The sequence below is a fragment of the Eumetopias jubatus genome, unplaced genomic scaffold, assembly GCF_037043125.1.
Source record: "Eumetopias jubatus isolate StellerSeaLion01/CBP00866 unplaced genomic scaffold, mEumJub1_p1.0 scaffold_9, whole genome shotgun sequence".
Lineage (NCBI taxonomy): Eukaryota > Metazoa > Chordata > Mammalia > Carnivora > Otariidae > Eumetopias > Eumetopias jubatus.
Genome location: NW_028274815.1, coordinates 9,243,608 through 9,263,089, shown reverse-complemented (window position 1 = coordinate 9,263,089; position 19,482 = coordinate 9,243,608). Strand labels below are relative to the sequence as shown.

Genomic DNA, 19,482 nt, shown 5'->3' with positions numbered 1-19,482 from the left:
TCAAAATCTCAATTCCTTCTCATAGGAGTCAATGCTTCACTTTCCAGGTTTAATAAGAAGTGCGGCGTGACTAACTTGCAACAGTGAACAGTCCTGGATGATTTCTAGTTAGCTGGGAATAGCATCTGTGCCAACATTTGAAGAGGATCGTATCAGATGGTAAGAAAATCGGTGATGCTTCAGATGAACCTCGCCGGCTGATGCCGCAGCTCGGGAGGAGCCGCCTTGGGGTCTTGCTGCTCATCCCCCACCCCCAGCCCCCCAGGGTCCTCCCTGGTCCTCCACGTGGCTGCTGGCAAGGGGAGAGGCCCGACCAGTAGCAGATGCCGCTGTGTGCCACACTGTCAGCTGTTGTCACCTTCCGTGCCTTTTTAAGATTGATTTATTTATTCTAGAAAGAGAGAGAGTGTGTGCACACAAGGGATGGGGCAGAAGGAGAGGGAGAGAGAATCTCAAGCAGGCGTCCCGCTGAGCTTGGAGTCCTATGCAGGGCTTGATCCCAGGACCCTGAGATCATGACCTGAGCCAAAATCTAGGGGCAGCCACTTAACTAACTGAGCCACCCAGGCGCCCCACATTCTGTGCCTTTTCAACCTTGGGCCAGGTCCCCCGAGAGCCGCCTCCTGACTGCTCCCGTGCAGCTGCCGGAAGCACCCCTCCTGTGTGGCCCTGTGGGGTTTTGCATTCTGGTCTCCTTTCTCGTGAAGATGCCATGAGAATTAAGTCAGCTGATATACGTGGGGTTGGTATCATTCTTAGCCCCATTTCACAGATGGAGGAGGAGACACCGTGGGGCTGACGAATTCACCAAAGCTCACACAGAAAGCTGACAAAGCCTCTGCTCTGTGTCCGGCTCATGCTGCCTCTCGTGTTTGGAAATTGTGGCTAGGACAGACAGGGTTCTTGAAAAGAACTCCAGGACAGCAGGGTGTTTCCAGTGCAGCTAAACTGCTGGTTTAAACGCTCAGGACAGGTGGGCTGAGGCCTCTGCCCGTGTCCCCCCCAACGGCGCTGCCTCTCTCCTGGGCTGCCTCCCCTGCTGCTCTGGACATGAACATCACACCTGTTCCTCTGCTCAGATACGGAAACCAGTTTCCCCAAAGCCAGGATTCCAAACCAGGTCCGCCTGACTCCCAAGCCTTCTGCTTACGGACTGCTGCCCACTCGTGGGCGTGAACGACGACCCCACCAACAGTCCATTGGCTTCCAGCCCGCCTGCTGTGCACGTCCCCACACAGGACAGCCCATCCGCAGCCTGCGCTCCGTCTAGAACACACCCTCCTTCTCCCTACCGAGCTCCCGCAAAGTCACACTCAACATTCCAGGTTGGGAAGGTATCCAGAAAACCATGCCTGAAAGCCCTTTTCCAGAGAACGAGCCAGAGATGGAAGGCGAAAAACTGAAAAGCCAACCCCGCTTCCCTCTCCAGTGTAGAGAGGCAGAGGGTCCCATGGGAACCAGCAGTGCCAGGGCCCCCCCCATGGGAACCAGCAAGGGTGCCCCCAGTAATACTCCAGCCGAGAGCTGGCGAGGCCTCTTAGGGAGTCATCTTCAAAAGGTCCTGCACATTCTTCTACACACAGAACAATGAAGAAACCAGATTTCTTCCTACTTCCTCCTCTATGGGTTTCTATTTCCGCAGAGGATTCTAGAACTAAAATAGCTGACGAGGCAGAGCTATGGCCAGGAGGCTGAGGACGTGCACTCGAAGCCTGCCTCTCCTATGAATCAACAGTGTGTTGGGAAAAACTTACCAATTCAGTAATAGCTCAATAATACTCATGAAGTGCCCACTATGCGTCAGGCATTGGCTTAGCCTCTACGATACAAAAATTATTAAGATATGCATCTTAGTATTTTCCACCGGCTAAATAAGGAAGGCAATCCTGGCTTGCTTAAGCACAGGGATACTCTAAAGGTAAGGTGATATGTAAAAGGTGCTACATCAGCTCATTCGGCAATGATATACATTATTAGCATCATAACTAGTGCGCGAAGGCTTTGCCCTCAGATCAGAGTTACCCTCAAATCCCGTACAAACAGATTAACCTGAAGACAAAACATTAATAGCATTGATCAGTCGCCAAGTCCATATGAATCCATATCAATACTTAGAAAAGTATCAACATAAGCCCCTGTAAGTATTGAAACCATAGAGAAAGGCAATTTCCTTCAGAAAGAAACTCATTTCCACGCTGCCGTTAACGCTCATTTTGTCGTCGTCATGGTCAGCAGCAGCAGCAGCATAACTGCCGTTGTATTCTGTATGTCTGGGGCCATCACACACCAAGACCCTGAGCAGCACTCAAGTTCCGTGACCTCACTGAGGCCTCGCGTTTACTTTGCCAGGTAGACGTCCAAGGGGGCAACTGCCTCCATTCGATCGATCATGGGAAACCACGTGAGGTAAATGGCTCCAGGTCGTTGAGCAAACACAGAGCCAGGGCTGCAAGCCAGGTCTGCCCGTATATTCGGTGAACCCCATCAGCACCTGGCAGGCACGTGCCATGCCCTGGGACGCAGAAAGGGGCCGCAACAGCCCACGTGGACTGGCGCTGTACCTGGTGGGCGTGCTGAGCGCCGACGGCTGTTCCCCGGTGCTGTGGCTCTTTCCAGCCAAGCACTGCTCCGGCTTACTTTCCTGGAGAAGGAGACAAGAAAGAGTCACGGGGTACCAAAGAGAAGGACCTGCACGACACCGCTGGGGTCCCACGACGGGCTCCCCTAAGCCCGGGGCAGGGCCCCCAATGCCGTCCCCAGCGTTACATGCCCCAGGCATGGCAGGTCCCAGTCATTCCTTTGCTTGGAAGCGTTCAATTAAGCTGAGAAAATTTTTTTGACAGAAATGAGTCTGTTTTCCATAAGTGTTTGTGGCACCAAACCAAACTTCATAATCACTGGAGCTTATGCAAATGCTTTATCAAGGGCTGCCTGGATACCCGAATATTTTCAAAATATTTTCTTATAATTGCTGATAGAAATGCTCAAAAATATTTTCACGCCATATTTTGCTTGGGAAAACGTGGATGCCTTCTCTCTTTCTCAACACCACACACTCTTAATAGAAAATGCTCCTTCAGTGTACTGGAAAGAGCTCTGAAACTCTGTGAGATCTGGGCAAGTCCTGGAACCTTCCAGAGCCTTGTCTCCTCACCTATGAAGCAGGGGCAGGGATAACATCCATCTCCTAACGCTGCTGTGAGGACCACAGAGAAGCTGTACACACACACACACACACACACACACACACACACACACACAGAGCCTGGCCCACAGCAGGCCAGGGAGGAGAAGACACCCACCGGCCCCACAGACTTCATGGGAAGTCATCAAACAGAACTGCCCAAGGACAAAGGATGTGCAGTTAAATCCCATTACTTGGGATCATTTGGTCAGGAGGTAGGTTAATGTTTTCAATGTTAGTAAAGAAAACGAGTGAAATAAATAATATATCAGTGTGACCATCTTAACACAGGATGAGCACAAACTATTTCCAAACATTCTTTAGCTTTTGATAAACACACAAATAATTGATGTGACAATATACTCAGTAATTTTTAATCTATGTATTGAGGTAACTTAGCCACCACTATCAACAATTCTTTATTAGACAAGTTCAAATATATATATCTGTCTGAAATAAATGTATTTCAGTTTTTTTAAGAAATATTTAATGTCATAACTGTTCCTTCATGCTGGCATTCCCCTTAATTCAAACTGGTGACAACGTGAATACCCTACAATAAACAGGCCTTTTAAATAGGAAATAGCCCTCTGCCTAAATTCTAGAACATTCTACTCTCTAGTAAGGGAACTAGAAAGGCCCTTTATGTTTTAAGTCACCTCAAGTAAAGCAGATGTTTGGTCTAACTTGTTTATACCCCTTGAAGATAACGGGGTAATCGGTAAAACTTGGATTATGCTAAGAAAATGTGAAAGAACGTTATCTTGATAAAACCCTTCCACCAGACTTTTTCCCCTTGAACTCATGCAATAAATACATTGAGCTCACTGGGGTTTCTGTCAGTATTATAATAACCAACTTGACTGCTGTCCTTGGGGTTTCCTTGCACTATATGCCAAAAGTAATCAGCATTCCCTCAAATGTTCACCAAACCCCTCTTATGTGTCCAATATGGGCACCAGGGATATTCAGGGATCAGAGCCAGACATGGTCTCCGCCTTCCTGGAGTTTAGGATGTGGAGGAGAAAGAGATGTTAATCAAATAGTCACACTAATATGTGTACGATTACAAACCTGACAAAAATGTATGAAAGCGTTTCCCGCAGTCCCGGGCGGGACTATGAGAACAGAGAACGGCCGCCCAGACTAATCTGCTGAGAAAGAGTCTTTTGAGACGTGAGTTAATTAAGTGAAGGGGGTGGTAAAGGGGTCCTAGGAACACCAGGCAGAGGAAACGGCATATGCAAAAGTCCTGGGGTAGAGTGCACATTCAGCCAGTGAAGCTAAAACGGAGGGGGGGGCAGGGCGTAGAAGGGCAAAAAAGGGCTAAAGAGGGAGGCAGGGGCTATGATACACAAACACAGTGAACCATGGTAAGGATATTGGTCCTAATTATGAGAGCCCTGGGAACCCAAAAGCTTTTAAGGAAGGAATAACATAAATTGGACCAGTATCCTACATCAACTAATGCAACTACATTATAGAGGCTGAAAAGGAGAGGGCAAGAAGAGACCAGTGGACCACAGGAAGCAATCCTGGGACAGATGGTGCTAGCCTACATGTGGGGGAGTGGAACCGGAGAGAGATGGATACGTCTGAGAAATATTTAAGATGGTAAATTGATAGGGCGTGGTGATGAACCGAATGTGAGAAATGAGGAAAAAGGAAGGGTCTAGCCCGCGGAGGGACACTGGCACCATTTTCTGACTATGGTCCAACAAAGGGAGAATTCACGAGAAAACCGTGAGTTCAATCTTGGAAACGACCCAGTTCGAAGTATCTTGAAGTATTCACATGGAGATGTCCACAGTGCTGGCTGCTTGATAAACGGACAGGAAATACAAAAGAATGGTTTGGAAATCAAACATGGGTGAGTGGGGTTGCCTAGGGAAAGGCAGGTGGTCCAAGCAGAAGATAAGACCCTAGGACAATGCCCAACGACCCCCCTGTGGGGGCAGAGCCAGAGTGGGGCCAGCCTTGGGAGGAACACAGGGGCATGGAAGTCAAGCAAGGAAAGTGCTTCAAGAAATAGGTGAAGAGGCTGACAGAGACCTGGAAAAAAGTACAGGCATTTATATAAAGGGACACCAAAGTCATGCATATTTAGACACACCATTTAAGTGAAAGGACTGATGAGAATTAGTCTACCATTCTAAGTATTGCCTCATTACAGTTATACTCACAAGCAGCAAGAAGATACTTAACTTAAAAAAGAAAATTAAACTATCAGATTGAATCCCTTCTTTCGACAGATGAAGAAATTCCAAAGAGGCGGTGACTTGGCCATGGGCTCCCAGCCAGGTAACAGGGTCGGGAGGTAAACCCACACCTCCCCTTCCTCTGTACCTTCCCTACATTCTGGGATGCCTTTCCCTGCTTCAACGCAGAGCTAGCTCGTGAAAACTCAGCATTATGGCTTGTGCTTATTTCTCTGACATACAAGCATGAAAACACACTCCACTACACAAACCCCCAAACTGGCTGAGCTAAGTAGAAACACCCTTTTGTTTTCCATGCTTACCTCTTTGATTGTGGTATTTCTTCCCCTCCATGAAAACCACCATCTTCCTCCCTTTCTGGGCATCTTATCCCTCATGATAGATTCCACAGTGGCCTGTTTTAAATGGATGGTAACATAAATAATGGAACCAAAAAAAGATCAACTTAGCACATCAAACCAAAAGACACACACGCGCAAATTAAAGTAAGATTAAAAAAAAAAAAATCAGAGAAAACACAACATACTATTTGTGGACTAAAAATTTTCGAGAAGCAAAACCTAATGGCGTCCAAAACCACATGAAGATAACTTAAGCATGAAGACTTAAGAAGATGTTAAAGGAATAAACAAACAACAAATAAAATACAACACGACAACAACAGAAAAAGAAAGCATTGAAAATCATTAGTGATTAGTTAAGACCAGAGGTTTTCAAATTAAAGTGATTTACTGGTTAAACTACTGTTACTCTCAGTATGATGATTATAAAAGAAAAAAATGAAATGATTAATATGGAGTAGAGGGTAAAATGGTTTTAAACAAAGAGTAAAATGTACAGGATCTCTTTAGTAAATGTAAACCGCCAAATTGGGACAAACTGAACCTTAGTAGATGCATTTGGGTCAAAACCTCAAGTATTAAAAAGAAAACTCATACCCACGCCCTAAAGAAATCAAAGTTTAATGGGGGAAGATTAAATATTAATTAATAATTTTCTAAAAGAAAATTTCCGAAGAAGAAAATGTCTATCTTGAGGCGAATTCCAGCACCAGGTAAACAGTATCTCCTCTCCCTTCCTTGGTTCACAGAACTATCAGGGAACGGACACCCCCCCCCCCCCCCCACCGCTAGTAATGAAAGAACAATTTACATCTTTTGACCAAACAGGCTTCAGGTTAAGTGAGAGATAAAAAAAATTCACATATTTCGCCTATTGTGCTTCTTGTTATCATTTAAAAGTCCCTATTTGATACAAAAGAAACTGAATACACGGAAAAGAAAACCACGAGTAACCTATTCATAAAGAGGATAATGTGTACAGATGTCGATTACCCTATTCGTCCTAAATTCATCCATAAATGTAACAAAACCCCAGTTAAAGGAAAAAAAACTAGTTAGGATTATTTTCATACCTAGACAAAGCGATTCTAAAGTTCATTTATAAAACAAATAAAAATAGCCAAGAAAACTCACAGACAGAAGGGTATTATTAGGTAGGTATGAGTCTTACTAGATATTAAAATATATTGAAAAGCTATCGTAATTATAAGAATGCATGTTGGTACATGAGTAAACATATACCTGGAACAGAAGACAAAGTCCAGAAATGAATCTAAATTCATGAAGAAATAGCATACACACTGTAGCTATAACCGCCTATCAGTGGGGAAAAGAGTTATCTAACAAAAGGTACTCAGATAATTAGGTAGCTATGCCAGGCCCGGGTACTTGCCTCCCTGGGCACATCATCCCCTTTCTTTCCTGCCAACACATCCAAAACTCTGTTTAGGAATCAGGTGCAATATGTTTGGACCTCGCTTCATCTACGCCATTCACGTTCATTCTACTGTTTTGCCAGTTGGAGGTGATCATGTGACCAAGTTGTAGCCAATGAAATGTGAGAAGTCTGTCTCATCCTTCCTATTTGGGGTGTGGCTGTTGGAGAGGATGACGTGGGGGACAGCCACCTTGTGATCATAAAGGGAAAGCCAAGACGATCACGGAGAAGCTAACCCTGAAACTACCAACCTCAAAGATTCTTACTATGTCAGATAATAAACCCTTATTATTCAAGCTACTCATAGTCATTCTGTTTCCTACAAAGCATCATGATTCAGTAACCAGCTGGGAAAGAACTGATTTGGTTCCTGATACCTCACTCACTCACAAAATAAAACCTAGACAGATCAGAGATTTAAGAAAGTACTAGGGGAGCGCGCCTGGGTGGCTCAGGGGGTTAAGCATCTGACTCTTGATCTCAGCTCAAGTTTTGATCTCAGGATCGTGAGTTCAAGCCCCGCATTGGGCTCCACGCTAGGCAGGGAACCTATATAAAAAAGAAAAAAGAAGAAAAAGAAAGTACCAGGGGGAAAGCTAGCATATTTTCACAAGTTTCAGAAATGGGGAAGCAGGGCCATTCTAAGTGTGATACAAGACCCAACAGCCTTAAAGGATGGACAAATTCTACATTAAGAAACACCATAAGCAGAGTCAAGGACTTACTGACAGCTTGTAAAGGATATCACAAAGCCTCAGCTTAGGAGCCATGCACACGTCTTTTGTGAGCTAAACCCCTTTAAGTTAAAGGATATTTCTATTGCATTGGTCTTTTTCCTTTGATTTGTTAAGAGCTGAGAAATGTAACATAATAATTTATCGTGGGCCATGAATACCATGAGGGGACAGGGAAGCCAGCAGAGACAAAACAAAACCAGGGAGGAAAACAAGACCTCAGATAAAGTACCACCACAGAGGAGGTCACGATCTCCAAACCCCAAACGCTACCCACACAGGTACGTGCACATCCAAGCACACACACGCGCAACCGCCCCCCCCCCCGGCCGCAGCCCGCACATGCGCACACGCACACGCGCAGGAAGGCGTGAGCATGGGCCCAACAAAGTCAGAGCAGACTTTCAAGAACCTCGGATATCACAACTATCTGATGGCTACAATATCCAAACCGCACGAAGCTCTTGCTGAGCGGATGAGGGAGACAAGGTTAAGACGTGGTCTTTGCAGCAGAAAGAATGTATAATCTAGTAGGAAGATAAAAGGTGGAAAAACTGAACAATTCCAGGCCGAGTGTCCGGGGAGACCTCGGGGGAGCACGACAGCATGGGGGGGGCTACAGCGGCCCGCCTGCCCTTCTAACCCTGCCTCTTCCCACGGCCACCACCTGCCCTCTCGTGCAGCTAGGGACTGCCAGCCCTGCACTCTCCCCTCCTCGGCCAGTGAGGCCCGGGGCTGGCTTCCTGGCTGACATCTGACACTCTGTCTCCCTGCACCCACACTGCCATCGGCTCCAGCCCTTCTCTCTCGTCCCCTCGCCACCCCTGGGCTCTGACCTCCGGGCATCTACCCACTCTGCCCCCACCTACATCCCTAGCACAGCAGGTGTCGGGAAAGGAGCCCCGGAAGAGGCAGGACTCGGGACTGGGAGGTTTCGCCCTGATAAGCAGGAAGGGGAAGGGCCTTCAGGGTGCAAGAGAGGCAGATTCCAAGCCCCTGACCTCTATAACCATGAACTTCAAAAGAATGTAATGTAATTAACATTGTGGTTCTAAAGTAAAAGTTAAATTCCAACCGCCCAGATTAGTCTGCCTATGGTATTTAGTGCCACCTCTTCTGCCTCATGTTCAAGCTCACCTTTGGCAAAGGTTTCTGGAAGGCCTGCATTGCCAGGAGCAGAGGTGCTGCTGTCGTCCAGTTATAGTATCTGATGTGGAAAAATGACATAGATGTCAAAGACCAAGGCTCAGACTGAAAAATCTTCCTAATGTCACGAGAAACAGTCAAGGAAAGCTCTGGAACCCCGGCTGGGTCCTTAATGAGCCCAATGCTGTTGCCAACACCCCGGCCCTCCCCCATTTGCCCCTCACCCTGCTGACCCCACAGCAGCCGCTCTCGGGGGCCAAGCAGAGACCGACAGAGGCGGTGGGAGACCCCCCGCGGCCAGCTGGAGGTGAGCCCGAGCTCCGTGGCGCATCAAGCCACTGACGTGCTGAAGGCATTTCTTGCCATACTTCATGGAAAAGGCAACTAGGTACCCCAAGTTAATACCTAAACACCCTTGACTTCCTCTCAGGGAGAAAAGTTTGCTGACAGTCTACAAAAACACCTGCACATCCCCTGACCTCAGACACCGAAACCTTCACGGGGTAGACAAGCAGTCTATGCTGTGAAGCCCACGGACAACGTGGGCCTGAGGCTCACAGGCCAAGGGCCGAGACTGGATGCATTCCATTATAAAATCTAGTACGGGGCCACCTGGGTGGCGTAGTCGGCTAAGTGCCCCACTCTTGCTTTTGGCTCAGGTCGTGATCTCAGGGTTGTGAGATCGAGCCCCGCACCAGGCTCTGCGCTCAGCAGGGAGTCTGCTTGAGGTCCTCCGTCTCCCTCTCCCTCTGTCCCTCCTGCTCATGCTCTCTTTCTGTCTCTAAAATAAATAAATACATCTTTTTAAGAAAATCTAGTACAGATGAATATTAAAACCCACACGATTGACAGTTACACCAACCTACCAACTATATAACAACACGGTATTTTGCCAAGAGTGAAGAGATAATAATAAATTTTAACAAAGACTTCATCTTACATATTTCTAAGGTTTACTGTCTGTGTCTCTGCTTTTGAAAAACTGAAATGCAAACAGTACCCTGAGGCAGCCAAAATGACTTTCAATAGGAACCTACTTATTCCCGATCTTCACCACAAGATTGGGGTCATCAATGAGAGCCGGGTTGTCCACAAACTGTTGATACGACACGGCTTGCTCCAGAAACGCATCTGTGAAAGCAATCATAGGGAACAAGGAGAAAATAGAAGGAATATTTTGTTCAAAAAAATAGGTTTAGGTTTCCCTCACTCATTCACAAGTGTTTTCTGGGAGCCTATGCATTCCAGCTGTATAGACAATTCTTCAAACGTATTTGTAAAGGGGCTTGAGTTAGTTTGGGGGCAGTGTCTGTGCAGAAATGAAGGGCAGCTGGGGGCAGTCCGAGGACGTGGGGCAAGCGTATGTCCAGGCAGTGAGGCAGGGAGCAGGTGTGTGGAAAATGCAGTCTCCCTATGCATCTACAGAAGCAGGTGACTGGCAAGTAGATTCAGAAACCAGGCCACGCAGTTTCAGTCACATTTATTGGTGTGAGCTTGTGTTGAGCAAGTACTTAATCTCCCCAAGCCTCATCTGTAACGTGGGGATTAAGAACCACACCTGCTTCCTCGGTGACTATGAGGCTGGGAAGCACAATGTCCTGCCTAAAGCAAGGGCTCACTCCATGTCAGTGGGTGAGGTGCTGGTCACTGTCATGTGTAGGAAGTGCGGAAGACAGCGTGAGGCCTGGCCTCCTGACCCAGCCCCACCACATCCCAGGAGGCAGGAAGGCCACAGGGCCAGAGGCCCTGGACCTTAGCCCTGACTCTGGCTTCTGCAACGAGCTCTGGCCTCCATTCGACATCCCCCATTCGGCTGGCCCTGGCTGGAGCCTTGATGAGGGTTCTGACCACCTCTCTGGCTCTAATTGGTCCCCACTCCTTCCCTAAGGGGGTCCAATAGACCCCGGATGGAACCAAGACCCAGCCGACCCTGGACACCGGGAGTCACACATGTCCAGTAGAAAAGACCCCTTGGTCAGACGCCCACCCGGACTGGCACGGCGTGTACCTTCGGAATCCTAATTCATACCGCTAGGTACTCTCCTCGGGGGCTCCTGGTCATGGGAATCTGGCCTCATCTGTATGGACCCCCGTGGAAGGACACTCAGTGCGCAAGTGCACCGGAGAGGGGGTGCCATTGCACACCAGCCTTCTCACACCTCTTCCAGGCCCCAGAGTGGTTGGTGATAGAGATTTGAAAACAAGGTGGCTGGTTATTAGAGGGGTGGGGGGCTTAGAAAGACCTCCTGTGATGGACTAAATCAGCTGGATCACATTAAGAAACTTAATGTTCAGTTCAGCACCAGGTGACGGATTAGCTGGTTCAGGTTCCGGAATAAGGGGCCCCAGCTTTTGTGTGAGAAGAACTTCACAAAGCCCTGCGGGGCTTCAGGAGAGACAGGAGTCTAGGATGGCAGCTCAGGGCAGGAAGGGAAGACAGTGGCTCCCGAGTGGCAAGGGGATGAACTGCACAGCCTCACCCCTTCCCGGCTAGAAAAACAGACCATTGTGGGGCGGGGGGAGCGTGATGAAGAAGAGAGAACAGTGGAGGTGGGAGGGGTGGCAGAGGGAGACTCAGGGCCACTAAGGCCACTCGAGGAATTCATCAGTTGGTGATGGTTGATGCACCCATCGGGGGCCTGGGGGCCACCTCACCACGTAGCTGTCACGAGATACTGGGAAACCATCGTTCTGAATTTGATGGACACTACAAATTAACTCGCCACCGACGCCAAGCCTATGAGCACCCTTGAGATCCAGCTGGCAAAGGCCCCTGAACGTGCTCAAACTCAGACGTCCCTCCCTCCTCAAGACCCCACAGCCTTTCTGACACTCCCAGTGCCCTGTGTCCCCATAACCCTGACACTCCCACTGGGCTGTAGGCTCCAGAGGGCACCTCTGCAGGACAGGCACAGGGAAGGAGACACACATCATGCTCAGCAAACACGCCTCACGGCAAGTGGCCCCGAGCCCTCAGGTCAGCCACCTGCAGGCCAGCAGCATTTGGGCCCTGAGCTGCAACGAGCTGTCTGCGCTCTCAGGAACCCAGCCAAGTGAATAGCGACTTTGGACATGAACTAGAGAAGCCCGGGCTTCCGGACGTTCTCGCCACTGGCCACACGAGGGCGCTCATGGCCCGAAGACGGGCTCCAGGGCCTGGCTCCCAGGCTGTACCTTTGGTTATCTCCCGATTGTCGCTGAGGCCCCCGCACAGGGAGATGGCGATGGATGGCAGGTCCCTCAGGCTGTCCGACGTGCTCTCCACGCCGCTGTCGATGCCAGAGCTGCCCACGGACTGCGGGGACTGGTTGGCAGACCGGGCCCCGTTGTCACTGGCGGGTTTGGAGAGTCCAGAAGGATCTCCGCTGGGAGAAGGAAGAGGGGAGATGTTCTGACATCACAGACAGCAAATGGCTCCCTCCACGTGCTGGCCCTCAGAGTAGCACAGGCGCTCATCTCAGGACCGTGACAAAGACAGACAAGGGAAACCAACTGCCTTGGGAGAGAAGCAATTATTTTAGCCTACTGTCCTCCCCGTGTCGCCTTCCAAGCCTACGTGAAATGAACGGCAGGGAAAGCACGCTGTCCTCAGAGGCCACAGATCTCGCGACCACCCTCTGGGGCCACGGGAGACTCTCTCCTGGGGAGGGAGCGGGCTGTGCAGCTGACCCCTCTTGGCCACTGAGTAGGGTTGTGGGCCACCGCCCCCCGTGACGTGACTGTGGCGTCACCCCGGCAGCCGGCCTTGGGGCCTGCCTTCCTGTTCAGAAGGTGGGAAGCCAGTCACACAGAGATATCCACACACGTGTCTCCAGAGAAAATCCATTATTTACTGGTAGCTTTCCACAGTACAATCTGAGCCTCCCTTTTGTTACTCACCTTCCAATCGAATATAAGGGGGGAAAAACCAGACTCACACAGATGAACACAGAAAATGATATGAGGAATAAAAAGAAATTTTACTTTTTGGGAAAATACAGGGCAGCCACTTCAGGATCCATATCTGTGAGGTCATCCAAGTAGACGCCGTCAGCACCAAGATGCCTGCTTCGTTTGTCTGAAAAAGCAAACGGGTCGAGTCAGAGCCCTGGTCTTCCATGGACTTGTGAGTAGCTCTGGAAAGCACTTAAACACAATGTGCACATTTGCTCCAAAGTGTCCCCACTGGCCCACGAGTACAAGAGCTGGAGGTCGGCAGCGCAGCAGGACTCCGGAGGCCGACTCACCAAGTCTGCATGCAACCCCACCACTGCTAAGAGCGTACCCCTGACCGAGCTACGTGACCTTGCCGAGCTCCGCCCCCCACCTGTGAAGTGCCTGACATGTACTGAGCACTCAATCTATTGAAGCGATTGCCACCATCATTATTAAATGACGAAAGCTTTCATTACGCACGTCCTGGTATCCATAGTCCCAGGCCCGGGGGCCTACACGGCGCGTCGGCGGTCCCTGTGCACCATGACCGCGGACTTCCTGTTTCCTTCTGCCAGAGAACTACGTCACTGGTTCACACAAATCTAGAAAACTGCACCACACCACGTGGTTAACTGAGCAGGCTTGACGTGACCCCTCCTGACACACCAACAGGTGTGTATTCCACCGGCCATTACAGAGCACTGACTATTCTGAGCACAGAGGAAACACAGGTAAACCAGACCAAAAGGTTCTTGATATCACAGAGCACATATATTCTAGTAGGGGAGTTCCCGGCAAAAAATATATATGTATATAAACAAGTGATCCCCCAAAACAGTGATATGCAGCATGCAGAAATTAAAACTGGGCAACGTGCTAGACAGAAACTGGGGGCAGGGGGCGAGGAGACCAGGATTAGCTCAATAATCAACTTCCTCTGGAGGCCCAAGTGGGTGAAAAAGACGTCATGCCTCTGAATCCTAGCGCCCAGATCTAGAAAGTGAGGGGGCTCATGACACCCGCCCCAAGGGTTCCTTCGGTCTGATTCTGTAACTAAATTCTGCTAACACCTTCCGCAGAAAGCTGTCCCGGTCCAGCTTCCCCCCTGATGCACTAGGGACCTCCAAGGGAAGGATCGGGAATGTGCAGAGCACCAAGTCTGCACAGAAGGAGCTAGGGCGCACGGGCCTTCCCACCTTTTTTCCTGGAAGGAGAATCTGTCTTGCTTGCCGTCGGGGCTACGCTGGCAGAGAGGGGTTTGGGTTCTTCGATCGTAGATAAAGGCGGGGCTGCCGCCCCCAAGGCCTCGACATCTTCTTCGTTCACAAACTGCATCTCCATGGGAGGCTTGCCCGACTCTGGAACGGGCAGCACGGGAGGCCTGGCCAGGGTTGGCGACTGGTCACTAAACGCATCGGAAGACTCACTCTGGATGGTCTGAAAGTGCATCTTATCACAGATTTTTCTACTGTTTAATGGGCTGCAGTCTTTCATCTTGTGTGGAGAGGACTATGTTGAAGGGGCAGAGACAAACAGACAGACAGAATGGTCAGAGCGTGGGCAAAGAGAAAAAAGGTGTTAACCGAAGAAAAACAGTTAACCCATTAACAATCTGCACAACTGTCGGCCCATTTCGCAGAGAGACAGTTAAGCCTCAGGAGTCACCCGGTGATTTCCCTTCTGCCAAAAGACTCTAAAGAGCAGAACACCAGTTCCAAAACAAATGAACTTTCATATAAAACATCAACTGCCAAAGAGAATAAAGTGGGATCGGTAAAGGCCAACAAACAGAAGTAGCTCAAGTACTCAATGTCCATCCATAGAACGGGAAGTTATTCACAGGATGGGTAGTTCGCAGCAATGACAAGTGAACTACAATTACACACAATAGCATGATGAAGGTTGCCAAGCTCATCTCTGCTGTGAGAGGCAGGAGGACGTTTATCCTTCCGGGGGGGGGGGGCAGTTTGAGCGGTACCTGCAAAGGGTGGGGCTTTCGAGTGGCTGATTAAGCCCTGCTTCTCTCTGGGTGCAAGTCCCGTGGACACATTCACAGTGTGAAAATGTTCCAATCTGTGCACTTACGATCCGGGCATTTTTCTGTACACAGCTATGTTTTAATAAAGTTTACCCACAAAACTAAGTGAATAAGTGGTTTCCCCCCGTAAGTCGGAAATTAGCATTTCCGATTCTACTTCTCCAAGGAGTATCCAGTTAGGGAAAAGATTTATCCAAACAAAAACCAAAATGCAATTTCTGGGGTTGGACAGGAGAGGGAGGGTATTTGTTCCTGTATTCGATCTCACGGCTCTAGCACAACGAAAACAATGCTATGGCCCGTCTGTGGTTGGAAGCGTTTTGCCAGAAGAAGTGATGGGTTAGCACTTTCACTTCCATGCCATTTCTCCAGCAACAAATGACATGAGCTTGTAAAGATGGCTGGCTGGGTCAGCACTATAGCTTGTGGGCAGAGAAATCAGCGTTGTCCATGAAAGCTAAATATAACCCAGAAAAGGAAAGAGTCCACAACTCTACCTCAACAGATCTTCCCTCCACAGAGTTGCCCATCGGGATTCTTAATAGGAATGCTTTCAATGTTTACTCACTCATTCACTCATGTTACAAATATTTACTGGGGATACAAGAAGCTGGAGCATCTTCTAGAAGCTTTACAATGTTAGGAAAAATTTTTATAGTAATATATTCAAGATTCTTTTGATAGACTGGAATATGAAACAAAACTTTGTGAAAGAAAAGATTGTGCCCATTTCATGTTTTTAGAAACTATCTTCGACGTAGAGCAGGGCTGAGGGGGGGAGAAAAACTTACCTTTGCTGCTTGTGGCAATTCTCCCCAAAGCCAAAGCATTTCTAGGTTATTCTTCTGCATCGTCCTATCGGTGGCCTTACTGACCAATTCTGAATCACTTTTAGGTGTTGAAGGTCGAGAACCTGAAGGACTTAAGAAAAACACAAAGCCATGATTAAACTGGAAAGAGAAACTTTTTAAGATGTTTTTTGGTCCAGAATTCTGTGGTTCAAACAGCCCAGAAAATGCACACAAGCTCCATGACATTCCCCTCTGTGGCCACTAGGGGTCCACAGAACACAGCGCCAGGTGGAAGGAGCTCCCAGTTTGGGTAACCTATCCCAACCTGCCCCCCAGTTCCAGGTAAAGTTGAGAAGAGGCATGTTGAAAGGAAAATTAAGGAAAAGAGAGATGAAAGTAGAAAGGAAAAAAAAGTTTGTTCTCATCTCCAAACCACCCATCTTTCCCCACCTCACCCTGAGCTCCCCTCTCCTGCATTTTCAACTTCCAAACCGAGCTTGTCAGCTCTCGGCTGCAAAGGGACTCCTGCCTATCTCAGATACGCACCCATCATATTCTATTTTTAAAATATTTATGAATCTGCACTGGCTTCAAAAACAGGGAACTTGCATCACGTGCCAATTTTGCTGCAAATTCCAGATGCCAAGAATAAACTCAAACTCCCTAACGTGGCAGGAGCCTCTATGTTGAGATTTCATTAAATACTCTATCTTCCAGGAATACTTCAAAGATCCACCTGATCCACCTGTTGGTCAAGGCTTGTTCTGTAACAACGTATCACGGGGCTTAACTCTCAGGCCAGCTTTTAAGTGGTTGTACCTTGTGTTCTCTCTCCACATTCCCTATTTCTACTCTTTAGACCTGAACGAAGTTTTCCCTCTGTCCAGCCAGAGTGACCAGCCAAGAATCATCAGCTTGTCTACAAACTTCTCACAGTCTCCTAAACAACATCTGGATGAGAAAATACATCCATTTACTCTCTCCCTGCCTTTACTCTCTCACGTCCTTTCCCCCAGAGTAAGACAACGGTGTCACATGACGCGGGGGACAAAGCCGCCATGTTTTCCTCTCGCACGCCCTTCCACAGACCTCACTCTCTCCTGGGTTCCCACTCACCGTCGTGCTTGGCCTCACAGACCTATCTGAGTTAGATTTCAACTCCAGCTGAACATGGCTTCCTGTCAGGACAAGGAGCAGTCAGAGATGAAACAAATAGGGACCCTGAATGGGCTGGCCAAACTGGGCCCAGATCTCTTCGGTCCAGCCGTTTGGACCAAAGAGACTGACCGCTCTCTCTCCCTCCTCCATTCCACACCAAGGTGCTCAGAGGCTGGTTCATCGCCCGTGGTGCCCATGGCCCACCAAGCCATCCCCATGGTACATGGCCACAGTGCGGCCCTCACGCTCTATTTCTCCATGTGTGGACAGGAGGACCCTGGGACAGCGTATTGTGGGGGTGTATACAGTGGGAAACCTCTCCCAACACATAAACACATGCACACACGCTGTTCCACCCTATGGGAAGTGGTCCCACGGGAGGAAGACTGAGCGCCCCATACGTCTAGGTGGTAAAGTGTTCATCGCCTCCCAACCTCCTTTGCTCCTTCCGGCCCTGCGCAATTACAGGAGGGTCACTGCTTTCCTGGCACTGGTGTGTCCACAACCGCGACCTGAATCCACTTTTTCTCCAGAGTCATCGCAGAAAAAGTCCACTGTAATTCGCTTCCTATCCTCAACAGCATTGCACCCAAACCTCAAATCACTGGTTTAAAAAGCTCCTGCTGTTATATTTTACCACGTAAAATATAATTTATATCTTGTGGAACAATGAATTGTCTTACCCTCTGCACTAAAGTCAGTAAAGCCCTTTAGAACTTTTCTGGAGCAGGGGGGTCAGCAAACTATGTCTGTAAAAGGCCAGAGACTGAATACGTCAAGCTTTGTGGGTCATGCGATCTTTGTCAGAAATGCACAATTCTGCCACAGTAGCACAAAAGCAGCCATAGACGATACGTGAACAAGCTGGCTGTAGTCCCATAAAATCACAGTTGGCCCACCGGCTGTAGTTAGCCAACCCTTGCTCTAGAAGAAGGCGAACACTGAACACAGGTCTCTTGCGGCGCCAACTCCAGAACACCTGCTATCCCGATCCTTGCACAAACACCACAAGCCCTAAGTTTCCACAGAGGTATTCAGGTTTGCAAACTCATTCACAGAGAAATGAGCCCTGTGTGGAAGTCACGAGCTCGGAGTCCCACCTCTCACGCCTGATACGCCACCGGGATAAATGGCAGCACGTGGGCAACACCAGCCTTTGTCAAAAGGATTCTGGACGCAAATACACACGCAACGTTCTGCAGAATTCAGACTGACAGTAGGTGAGTCAGGGAAAGGTCTCCCAGTACTGGGTGTGATTCAGGAGAAAGATGGTGGTCCCAAAGTTTCCCATTATCAAATACTAGACTTTTAAGGTCAAGGGTTGTTCAAAAAAGTAAGCTCACAAGGTCCATGACTGGTTTTCATAAATAATGCATTTATTAACCACGTAATAGTTTTCAGAAGTTTGCCAGCCCCACTTAGGCAAGTTAGTTTTAACTGTTCACAGCTTAGTTTACCTCCTTTCAAAATGGCCTTTCCTCTATACATGTAACCTCCAAATGAAGCACATCCTGAGAGTTGGCTCTTTAATCAAAAAGAAAAACAGTTTCCCATGTGGAGGTCAATCAGAGCTTCATTTGTTAAAGTTTATAAACCATGTACGTCCATCACGTAGCTTGGAGTGTGGACGACATGGAGGGACTGGAGGCAGGAACCTCAGAGGAAAATATAAACTTACGACCCTAAACCTTAAGATCCACCCTAGGCTACGCCCCAAAACTCCATTCTAGAAATGCTGGGGCAACAGGATTCCATTATTCAGACAGTCTAAGAAGCTAATTAAAGAGCTATAATAACCCCCCTTATACGAAAGATCTTATAAACTTATATGTTGAACAACCCTAGACACAAAGCAAAAATCATATTACCAATTATTTCATTATTCTATTTTGCAAAGCACTCCACAAAATTAGGAAGAACTATATACTTAGCCATAAATAATTTCCAGAGAATCAAATTTAGTTGTGGAAAAAAAAAAGGATCTAATAATCTACAAATGCTTAAAATCAAAGGCAAATAATCATCTATATGTATTTCCTTCATAAGTAATTTGGTTAGTCAAGTAGATTTGTAAGGGTTAGATCAAAGGTTTCACTTATACAGTCTCTATGTGTTTTCCACGTAAGTAATTTGGTCAATGGTAAACAGACTTGTAAGAGTTAGATCATAGTTTTTATTATTGAAGACATCCAAGTGGGGAAAAGAGCCCCTCTACCTTTCCGAAGCATGGAGGTGGGAAGACCGTGGAGGGCAAGAGCTAGAAAGGCCTCCCTCGGCCGCAACCGCCAAGTGGGGGGCAGTCCCTTGGCAATCTATCCGGCTACTGGATACCACGTGATATACATTAAAAGAAAGAAAAATCATAGGTCAATTAAATTGAACTTCATATAAATTCTTTGACTACTCTCCACAAAAGCATTTGTAAGAAAATGAACAGAGTTAAGCATCTGACAACAGCAGAACACTCTCTGTTGAAATCACTCAGAAATCAACATGAATTTTTTTGAACCATAAGAAC

At 48.0% G+C, this 19,482-nt stretch overlaps 1 protein-coding gene across 2 annotated transcripts in view; it reads right to left on the bottom strand.

Moving 5' to 3' along the window:
- LPIN1 (lipin 1) overlaps positions 1-19,482 on the bottom strand; it is a 70,305-nt gene that overhangs the window by 25,179 nt on the left and 25,644 nt on the right. For both annotated transcript variants that reach the window (XM_028099432.2, XM_028099433.2), the window contains exons 6-13: positions 15,807-15,936; positions 14,174-14,486; positions 13,026-13,119; positions 12,237-12,427; positions 10,100-10,193; positions 9,054-9,123; positions 5,706-5,798; positions 2,562-2,641 (exon numbers count right to left, since the gene is read on the bottom strand). In XM_028099432.2, the coding sequence (XP_027955233.1) occupies positions 2,562-2,641; positions 5,706-5,798; positions 9,054-9,123; positions 10,100-10,193; positions 12,237-12,427; positions 13,026-13,119; positions 14,174-14,486; positions 15,807-15,936 (1,065 nt within the window). The remainder of the gene's footprint in view (positions 1-2,561; positions 2,642-5,705; positions 5,799-9,053; positions 9,124-10,099; positions 10,194-12,236; positions 12,428-13,025; positions 13,120-14,173; positions 14,487-15,806; positions 15,937-19,482) is intronic.